Source organism: Lipotes vexillifer, unplaced genomic scaffold (genome assembly GCF_000442215.2).
Source record: "Lipotes vexillifer unplaced genomic scaffold, Lipotes_vexillifer_v1.1 scaffold504, whole genome shotgun sequence".
Taxonomy (NCBI): Eukaryota; Metazoa; Chordata; class Mammalia; order Artiodactyla; family Lipotidae; genus Lipotes; species Lipotes vexillifer.
Window position 1 is genome coordinate 1,061,281 of NW_006785225.1, and position 11,095 is coordinate 1,072,375.

The 11,095-nt window shown below is 39.5% G+C and overlaps 1 protein-coding gene across 1 annotated transcript in view; it reads left to right on the plus strand.

Moving 5' to 3' along the window:
• Nucleotides 1-11,095, plus strand: part of NAE1 (NEDD8 activating enzyme E1 subunit 1) — a 25,699-nt gene that overhangs the window by 11,775 nt on the left and 2,829 nt on the right. Inside the window, 9 exon segments of the mRNA XM_007472287.1 lie at nt 172-263; nt 2,407-2,466; nt 2,560-2,693; nt 4,938-5,013; nt 5,253-5,292; nt 6,547-6,633; nt 7,395-7,487; nt 10,881-10,995; nt 11,081-11,095. The exon segment at nt 11,081-11,095 is cut by the window's right edge and continues 1 nt beyond it. Of these exon segments, the coding sequence (XP_007472349.1) occupies nt 172-263; nt 2,407-2,466; nt 2,560-2,693; nt 4,938-5,013; nt 5,253-5,292; nt 6,547-6,633; nt 7,395-7,487; nt 10,881-10,995; nt 11,081-11,095 (712 nt within the window).

Below are 11,095 nucleotides of genomic sequence, written 5' to 3' on the forward strand. Positions count from 1 at the left end.
ACTGCAAAAAAAAAAAAAAAAGAATGACTAGTGATTAGCCATATTTCTTCTTAAGGTTCAGTATCCAGTCCTCCCTTCAGAATCTGACAAGGTTATCTCCATAATGCTGGGGGGAGAGAAAGAGTGAAAAGAAAAGGACTGTTGTTTGCTAATCAATTTCTATTTTAATAGGAATTCTAAAGAATGAAAATGGGGCTCCGGAAGATGAAGAGAATTTTGAAGAAGCTATTAAAAATGTGAACACAGCACTAAATACAACTCAGGTATTAAGAGCTGATGAGGTATTCACAAATGAAAGGTGTTTTCTGAAGTCCTCATACGTGAAATAGTTGATTTTAATTTTAATATTTCTCAAACTGTAGAGTTGGTTAGAAATTAATATCTATAATACAGCTTGAATATTCTTTTAATAAGATTCTGTATTGTCCTTGTTACAATGGATCTCAGTGCTTCAGCATATAATTTGATACAGTGATTTATATAAATTAATTGTTTGAAGTACATGATTTGTGAATAATAAGTGTTTTGGGGTAGGAATTACATAATGAAGGTGGTATTTTGCTGGTCCAAAATAGTGTTGCCTGAAAAGTTAAATCTTACCCTGCTTTGCTTTTGACAGTAATTATTTGGATATATTGGAAGATGTTCTTAATGACATTGTATACCTTAAAAATTACTTGGAGGATAACCTAGTTTAGATGCCCTTTGTTTTGTTGTTGTTTTGTTTTTGAATTCTGGCCAGTGAGTTTTTGGGGGAACTTTGGAATAATACAACTGGTAGTATAAGTTAGAATTTTCTTATAATTTTTTTATCTTTTTTTTTTATCTTTTTTTTGGCTGCACCACACAGATTGTGGGATCTTAGTTCCCTGACAGGGATTGAAGCCGGGCCCTCAGCAGTGAGGGCCTAACAGTTAGCAGTGTGGAGTCCCAACCACTGGACCACCAGGGAATTCCCAGAATTTTCTTATAATTTAAAACAGGAAAAAATGCTACCTTTCAAGTTAGGAAAGCACTCAAGGTGTCATTACATACTTTTTGGAGACAATGAGGTAGTGTTGCTGAGTGATTAAAAGTGTGTGCTCGGTGCTTCCCTGGTGGCGCAGTGGTTGAGAGTCCGCCTGCTGATGCAGGGGACACGGGTTCGTGCCCTGGTCCAGAAGGATCCCATGTGCCGCGGAGCGGCTGGGCCCGTGAGCCATGGCTGCTGGGCCTGAGTGTCCGGAGCCTGTGCTCCACAACGGGAGAGGCCACAGCAGTGAGAGGCCCGCGTACCACAAAAAACAAACAAACGAATAAAAAAACAAACAAAAAAAAGATTTGTACATTTTGCTGAATGTAAAATTTACCCCAATTAAAAAAAACAAGGTTCTCATGGTTGGGGGACAGTGAACTAAGCAAACAGACAAATGTACCAGGTGCTGTGAACAAAATTAGAGTAGAACAAAGGGGTAGAGCATGATGGAGAGGAGGTCTGGGATCAGGAGGGGCCAGGGAGACTCTCAAAGAGAAGTGTTTAAGCAGAAGCCTAAGTGAAGTGTCATGCAGAGGTCTGGAGGAAGAACTTTTCAGGCCAAGGAAGCACATGTGCAAAGGCCCAGAAGTGGGATGATGCTTGGCATTTGTTCAAGGATCAGTGTGAAAGCCACTGTGATTGGAATGAAGTAAACAAGGGGGAAAGATGTGGGAGGGATTTAAGTTTGGAGAGGCAGAAAGGGCCTGATCATAAAGGCACTGCAGGCCACTGAAGTGTTTTGAGCAGGGGAATGGAGTGACCTGATTTATATTTCTAAAAAAAATTTTCTGGCTCTTGTGAGGTCAAAAGACTGTAGGGGACTGGGAGTGGAAGCAGAGAGAGCAGTTAGGAATTACCAGTAAGAAAGTTCTTTTTTCCACACAACAGTAGAATCAAAGCCTAAGATTTCTATAGTTTTTATTAATGTATGATGTTCTTGCTAGCATTAAATGTCCTTAATTTAACTACCTCATTTCTCTCAGAGTGGTTGTCTTTCAGCAGTCACTAATTAGGGTGTAAGAGTTTCAGATTTTTGACAAGATGGAAAAACATGAAGGACTACAAATCTAGCTTGGTATTAATGTCTGTTATCTTTGTTCTGTCTTCAAATATGACTATAAAAAGATTTACTTAGGCTCCTTCTTTACTCTATTTATGATGTAGGAGAATAGGTCAGTCTTTAATGCTAACAGCAGTGGGCAGGAGGGGACTTTCTTCCATTCGCTCTTTCCCCAACAAATCTCCATCTGGTGGTGATTCTGAATAAAAGTCTTAAGTTTGTATTTGAACTTGTTTGGAAAATTGCAGTGGAAGTTAAAGTGGGCAGTGAAAATAAAAGTGAACTTATATTAATTCTTAGTATAAGTAAATGTTTCCTGTTCCTTTGTTAGATCCCGAGCAGTATTGAAGATATATTTAATGATGATCGCTGCATAAATATCACCAAACAGGTAACAATAACAAAAAAAGTAAAAATAATGTCACCTTAACCTTTGGGTCAAATTCAGATGTCACTTAATATTAATTTTTTTTGCTTCTTTTAGACTCCGACATTTTGGATTTTAGCTCGTGCCTTAAAGGAATTTGTGGCCAAAGAGGGTCAAGGAAATTTACCTGTTCGAGGCACAATTCCTGATATGATTGCAGATTCAGGCAAATATATAAAACTGCAAAATGTGTAAGTCACCTGTTTTTAAACTATGTAGTAGAAAAATCAATCTGTTTATATTAGAGATGAACATATTTTATCAGTCTACCAGAAATCAGAAATCAAATGGAAACCTGTTATAATCTTATCACTTTAAAAATAATCTAAGGGACTTCCCTAGGGGCGTAGTGGTTGAGAATCCCCCTGCCAATGCGGGGACACAGGTTCTATCCCTGGTCTGGGAAGATTCCACGTGCCGCGGAGTAACTAAGCCCGTGCGCCACAGCTGCTGAGCCTGTGCTCTAGAGCCTGCGAACCACAGCTATGGAAGCCTGCACGCCTAGAGCCCGTGCTCCACAACAAGAGAAGCCACTGCAATGAGAAGCCCGCGTACCGCAACGAAGAGTAGCCTCCACTCGCCACAACTAGAGAAAGCCCACGTGCAACAACGAAGACCCAATGCAGCCAAAAATAAATAAATAAATTTATAAAAATAAGCTAAAAAACTTAGGGGGCAGATTTAAAAAAATATATATTTTTTTTTTTTTCTTTTTTTTTTGCGGTACGCAGGCCTCTCACTGTTGTGGCCTCTCCCGTTGCGGAGCACAGGCTCTGGACGCGCAGGCCCAGCGGCCATGGCTCACGGGCCCAGCCGCTCTGCGGCATGTGGGATCTTCCTGGACCGGGGCACGAACCCGTGTCCCCTGCATCGGCAGGCAGACTCAACCACTGCGCCACCAGGGAAGCCCATACTTTATTTTTAAGAATAGTTTAAGTTCACAGCAAAATTGGGCAGAAAGTATAGAGTTCCCACATACTCCCTGAAGGGTCAGATTTTGTTTTTCATATTTCAAGATAAAACCTAACATTTGAGCACTTAACTCTGTGCTGTCACCTGTTCTATGTATTAACTAATTTAATATTCAGAGCAGCCCTATGAGAGAGATACTATTATTGTCCCAGTTTTACAGGTGAGAAAACTAAGACATAGAAGAGGTAATTTTTTCAGGGTCTGACAACTGGGAAATGGCAAAACCAAGATTTGAATCTATGAAACTCACCTCTATACTCTGAACTGTGGCCCTATACTCTCTTTTATCTGTAATTTAAAACTTTGAAGTCTTTAGTTTTGATGAATTTTTTGTCATTAATTTTCATAATTTAAAGAGTTCATGACTATAGATAGACACCTGCTATCCAGGTATCACTAGCCTGAACCCAGGTAGATTGTCATAAGGACAGGTCTCAATGGATATTACCCTTGTGTACTTCGGGCATGGTGCTGATGAATCCAGGGCCACTGGCCTTGTTTCTTCGGGGGCCAGATAATGACACACAGAGAAGGTCTCTTCCCTAGACAGATTGTACGCTTCATCTCAGTCATTCTCTAACACATCTTTATTGCCGTAGCCTAAAAGTTCAACTGCCTAAAACTTGGGAAAAGTCAGTTGAGGACAAAAGAATTATGACCTCATATCAGAGGTAGTCAGCTTAACACTGATCATCTCTAGAGGGTGAAAATGTAAATAGACTTAAAGAAAAGTTTTACATGAATTTGTAGATGGACAGTTTTGAAATATTTAACTTTCCTTGGACTTGACTTCAAGGAGATTGTGTTCTTTTGCAACGTATTTTGTTAGGTCCTCTGTCAGAGAAGCATGGATCATGGATCTCTCTAGAAGGGCAGTTTTTAAGTTAGTATTGAGGGAGCCTAGGTTATTAGTGCAGTCCAAGAATCCATCACCAACCACTAACAGGTGCTGGTAGAATTTCCATGGCATTGTCACATTTCATGTGTTTTCACATCAGTATTTTTTCATGAAAGGGAAAGACGATTTTTTGTTTGATTCATGGTGAGATTTAAATTTGGTAATTATTTATTTATTTATTTATATTTGGCTGTGTTGGGTCTTTGTTGCTGCGCACGGGCTTTCTCCAGTTGTGCCGAGTCGGGGCTACTCTTCGTTGCGGTGCACGGTCTTCTCGTTGCCGTGGCTTCTCTTGTTGTGGAGCATGGGCTCTAGGCACGTGGACTTCAGTAGTTGTGGCACGCGGGCTCAGTAGTTGTGGCTCATGGGCTCTAGAGCTCAGGCTCAGTAGTTGTGGCACGTGGGCTTAGTTGCTCCGCGGCATGTGGGATATTCCCGGCCCAGGGCTCGAACCCGTGTCCCCTGCACTGGCAGGCAGATTCTTAACCACTGTGCCGCCAGGGAAGTCCCCAAATTTGGTAATTTAAATATTCGTTAATAGTAGCTTTTTGTTGTTCTTTTCCAGTTACCGTGAAAAAGCAAAGAAAGATGCTGCTGCTGTGGGTAATCACGTTGCCAAATTGCTTCAGTCTATAGGCCAGGTAAGCTGCCGGGCACACTGCCTTTGATGGACAGTACAGCTCCATATAGGCCTGATTGCATCGTGTAACTCCAGCCAGAAAAGGCTTAGAGAGAAGGTGTGGCACTGGCTCAAAGCTTCTTTAGAGGTGTCCTCACTTGCCTGCTAATGAGAAGGCCTGTCATAGTGATGGGCTTTGTGCTGCACCCTCTGTTAATCTGCTTTTATACTGGAGCAAAATCTGCATTTATCTCTTTACAGGCACCAGAGTCCATTTCAGAGAAAGAATTAAAATTACTCTGTAAGTCAACTTGACTTAATTTCCTTATTTTGTTTGATAAAAATGTGCCATGGGAAATGTTCCCAGCAATTTTAAATGGTTGAAATTAAACATTTTCCATGGTCTTAGTGGTATTGACATAGGTAATTATTGGGTAAGGTTTTTTTTTTCTCATAATAAATGGAGAGGGTATTCTAAGACTGGTCAGAGGTAGAGCATATTTATCTAATGCTAAAAAGACATGAAGATCAATTAATTGAAAATTATCAGTAACACAGCTTACTCATTTTAAATAACTTGGGAAAGTTTTATCTGAAGACTTTGGGTGTGAAGTCTTGAGTCACATGTACATTGACAGTATTGGTTTAAATACTAACTTTGATCAGTGTTAAATGACTGTGATAGAATTAAGAATTTTGCCATCTAGTTTCAGAGTGGCTAGGCTCCCGGGGTCTTCTTGATAACTCCTGAGTAGGCCCAGAGAATTTAAGAGTTAGTTTAAGAGTAATAAAATCTGTTTTACATGCCATCTGAGGATTTTTCCCTGTAGCTATGACCCCTAGTTTCTGCAAAAATCTATATTTTGTATGTTACCAATCCTTAAAATTATTTATCCAAATTATTCATTTTAAGACTCTTCAACATGTTTGTTTAGGCTTAGTTTCAATGTTTTGTTCCACTACTAATCTTACACCGTGTTTATGCATTAGTGTTTGTGCTACTAGGTTATATGATACCAGATTAAAAGCTGGATGTGTTGGGTATTTGGGAATACCCAAATTATTATTATTCTGGTCTCTATTGGAATATGTTTGAAAATTTCCATAATACAAAGTTTTTTGCTTTTTTTTTTTAAAGCCTTACATATTCTCAGAGCACAGTATGTATAACGCTCTCCTGCAGTACTGCTTGTCCATAATAATGATAAAACTACTATTCATTGAGCCCTATCAGGCTTTCTGCTTGGTATGTACTGTACACAGTTACACTTTTGATCCACAGAACAGCTCAAAGGTAAACAATATATCTCCATTTTACAAGTGAAAACTGAGGCTCAGAGAAGTGCCATCACCTATGTAGTCAGTGCTGAACTGGTTGTAATGCCAAGGACATGAATTTAAGATAACTTGTGTTCTAGTGCCATCTCTGCTAACTATTAGAACCTTTTCTTCATACTTCCATGTCTGTAAAGAGGATACACAGAATTTCCTGTTCTTAATTGGGATAGTCATGTATCTTAACCATTTACTTCCATAATGTCTTTTCTGTGTTCAGGCAGCAATTCTGCATTTCTTCGCGTGGTGAGATGTCGATCCTTAGCTGAAGAATATGGCTTGCATACAGTTAACAAGGATGAAATTAGTAAGTAATAACCTTTTTTTTTTTTAAAGTGAGGTTTTTTCTTTTTTAAATTAATTAATTAATTAATTTTTGGCTGTGTTGGGTCTTCGTTTCTGTGCGAGGGCTTTCTCTAGTTGAGGCGAGGCGGGGCCAGTCTTCATCGCGGTGCGCAGGCCTCTCACTGTCGCGGCCTCTCTTGTTGTGGAGCACAGGCTCCAGACGCGCAGTCTCAGTAGTTGTGGCTCACGGGCCCAGTTGCTCCGCGGCATGTGGGATCCTCCCAGACCAGGGCTCGAACCCGTGTCCCCTGCATTGTCAGGCAGACTCTCAACTACTGCGCCACCAGGGAAGCCCCAGTAGTAGAGTGTGTGGTGATAACATAAAGGATAATGTAAATATACTCTAAATTTAATTATTCTATAAACCTGTCCAAGAAGTCATAATTTCAAATATAAAACTTAATATATACATACATAAAATCCTATTTAGGTCACTGAGTAAGTTGTGTGATATGTAGAAGAGCTAAAGTCAGCATAATACTACCATAGTAGAGGTTATGTGACCATAGCTAGTAGTCTATAAGACCATTGGGTTTTATCTCAGTAACGTATCTCCCTTTATTTTATAGTTATTTATCATTTTCTATTTTATTGTCACAAAATATTTAAATTTTATGATAGAATTGCCTTGTATTCTGAAACTTGAGTATATAGTAAATTCAGTCCTTCCTTGTTTTTATGTCATGAATTACACAAATTATACTGAAATTTTTTTCCTTTCAGTTTCCAGCATGGACAATCCAGATAATGAGATAGTATTATACTTAATGTTACGGGCTGTTGATAGATTTCATAAACAACATGGTAGATATCCAGGTAAGAATAGCAATCAAATTATCAAATACAATAAAATCTTGTTTTTTGGCCGCACAGCATGGCTTGTGGGATCTTAGTTCCCTGACCAGGGATTGAACCCAGGCCACAGCAGTGAAAGCTCCAAGTCCTAACCACTGGACCACCAGGGAATTCCCAATAAAATTTTTTTTTAATTAATTAATTAATTTTTGTCTGCATTGGGTCTTTGTTGCTGCGCGCAGGCTTTCTCTAGTTGCAGTGAGCGGGGGCTACTTTTCTTGCGGTGTGCGGGCTTCTCATTGCAGTGGCTTGTCTGTGTTGCAGAACACGGGCTCTAGGCATGCAAGTTTCAGTAGTTGTGGCACATGGCTCAGTAGTTGTGGCACACAGGCTTAGTTGCTCCATGGCATGTGGGATCTCCCCAGACCAGGGCTCGAACCCATGACCCCTGCATTGGCAGGGGGGTTCTTTTTTTTTTTTTTTTTTTTCAGTAGTTGATGTTGCTAATGTCAAATATTTCCAAACTACATAGTCTCTGGAGTCTTTTTTCCTTAAATATTGCCACAATAGCAGCTCTTCCACCTACCAAGTTTGATTTGCCTGAACACAAAATTGCTTCACAGAAACCCTCTCTCCTTTTTAAGGATCTCAACAGTACTTCCCTAGGATTTATTGAGTCCCTCCAACTAGCTTCTTTTTTTTTTTTTTTTTTACCTAAAAGGATTTTAATACTGTATTAGACCGAATATGAGCACCTGAGTTTGGGAGAGATTTTTTCCCTTACTAAATAGTACTCCTTCTTTATAGAATGTTAGAAGGAAGATCAGAAAATAACTTAAGGTAATATAGTAAGTTTCAGGCAGATTCTTAACCACTGCGCCACCAGGGAAGTCCCCAATAAAATCTTAAATAAATACTTAAATAGAATGAAATCTTAAAGGATTCTTGGTGTGTGTGTGCAGTAGTGATGCTTGAAGTCACACTGTAAACAATTTACACCTGGTTCGTCTCAGTGAGGAAATACCATTTGTTTTTTAAGTGTAACCAGTTGCACGTAGTGTTTGATTCAACACAGGGGACTGTTGGTTGATTGCATATAGGATAAAATTTTTTCCTATCAGTTTGTACAGTTTACTTCTAAGACTCACACTGAGTTTGATTTAGTGGAATGAGAAAGCCACAAGAAGTATGCCTGTGATTTCTGAGCTCAGAACTCTGAAGATGTTTCTTTGCTCAGTATCTCTTTTTTGTTATCTGTTAATGTAGTAATTGGGGAATTGGCATATGCTCAGAGGTCTTCAGTTGCCCAGGATATCTTTAATAAGATTGTAATTTTAATTGTGCAGGATTGTTGCATAGCAGCACATTCTGGGTGTGTCATAAAACCTGTTGCCCCAACTGATGTAGTATACCCACTGAGTTATAATCTTAATGAGCAAGCTTACCAGAAAAGGAAAAGGAATAAACACCAAATATGTATTGCTTTATTTGTATTGTTTGCTTAGAATGTATTTTTGGTTATTTATTGCATAACCAACCATCCCCAAATTTAGTAGTTTAAAACAATCAATTTTTCTGTCTCATTACTTTGTGGATTGGCTGGGCTCGGTTAGGCAGTTCTCACTGGGGGAAGGGGATCTCATGGAGTTGCATGACGCCTGGGGCTGGAGTCATCCAGGAAGACATGCTCACTCATGTGTGTGGCACTTTAGTTGGGATATCCGGAACTGCCGTGGGGGGGAGCGGGCGGGTGCTGGTTAGGCCTGTCTCTCCACATGGCTACTTGGGGCTTCCTTGTAGCATGGGAGTCCTAGATTTCTTACATAGTGGCTGCCTTCCCCAGAGTTAACATTCCAAAAGACCCAGGTGGAAGGTACAAGGCTTTTTATGACTTGGCCTTGGGAGTCACAGCATCACTTATGTCATGTTCTGTTGGCTTCACAGGGTCACATTAGATTAAGAGCAGAAGAGGGACCACACAAGGGCACGAAGAGGTGTTCATTGGGGAGCCATCATGGGAGATTAGCTATTACATAGAGCACAGGCTTTGGAGTTAAACCTAGATCCAAATCCAAGTTCTATCACTTATTATCTCTTGATCTTGGGTGAGTCACTATTTCCCCCCAAGTCTCAGTTCTCTCAGTATGGAAAGGTGATAATAATAACTACTCTATTAGATTGTAAGGGTTAGATACGTGATGTATGAAAATCACTTAACATACTGCTTAGCTTTTTTTAAGTACTCAATAAAGGGTAGTTGCTACTATTTTGAGAAGGAGTGATGATAGGGGTTTTTTTTATTAATTAGTTTATTTTTATTTTTGGCTGCATTGGGTCTTCGTTACTGCACACGGGCTTTCTCTAGTTGCGGCAAGTGGGTGCTACTCTTCATTGCGGTGTGCGGGCTTCCCATTGTGGTGGCTTCTCTTGTTGCAGAGCACGGGCTCTAGGTGTGCAGGCTTCAGTAGTTGTGGCATGCGGGCTTAGCAGTTGTAGCTCACAGGCTCTAGAGCGTAGGCTCAGTAGTTGTGGCGCACGGGCTTAGTTGCTCCGCGGCATGTGGGATCTTCCCACACCAGGGCTCAAACCCGTGTCTCCTGCATTGGCAGGTGGATTCTTAACCACTGTGCCACCGGGGAAGTCCCGATGATAGTTTTTAAACTAGAGGGGTTAAAAAATAAACTAGAGGGTTTTAGTAATACCTGGATATTATGGCAATTACATTTTTCCTTCCAGTAGTAATAATAGCAGCTTACCTTTGGAGACATCATAGTTTAATCATTAAGAACTGCCTGGGCTCATATCACAGTTTTGCTACTTATGAGCTAAGTAACTCGGGCAAATAACTTAATCTGTCTGTGCCTCAGTTTCCTTATCTGTAAAATGAAGATAATAATAGTGCCTACTTCATAGGGTTGCTGTAAGGATTAAATGAATTAATATTTTAGATGGTGTTTAGAACAATGTCCAGCATCTACTAAATGCTCCATAAGTGTTACCTATTATTATAGTTTTATTTATGTCATTTAATCTCCTGGAAGTGGGTAATAAAAGCTATAAGTTTTATAAAGGGTATAAATAGGACATTACTTTCTCATTCATTCAGTTCTATCAAATAATTACTGAGCACCACTACATGTCAGATACTCTCCTAGATACTGGGTAAGGAGCACTGAACAAAGCAGATTTGTCAAACTCAAATTTTTAATAGATTTTAGACGGTTTCTTTGTTACAGGTTTGTGATAGCTGCAAATATTTGTCTCATACTTTCCATTACTTTTGTTCTTATTTCAGTTTTACACCTTAATGTTTTGACTAGAACACCTAAAACTGGATTAAATAAAGGAGATAGCCAATAATTTTGAGTCACATATTTATTTTAATGAAAATTAATTTGCATATATATATTTTAGGGGTATCTAACTATCAAGTTGAAGAAGATATAGGCAAGTTGAAGTCTTGTCTCACTGGCTTCCTTCAGGAATATGGATTATCCATAATAGTGAAAGATGATTATGTCCATGAATTGTGAGTATTTTTTTAGGGAATGTAAGAGACAATACTGTCCTGTCATAAGGCTAATCTACGTTCATGTCTCCATCCTTTCCTGTAGTTGCCGATACGGAGC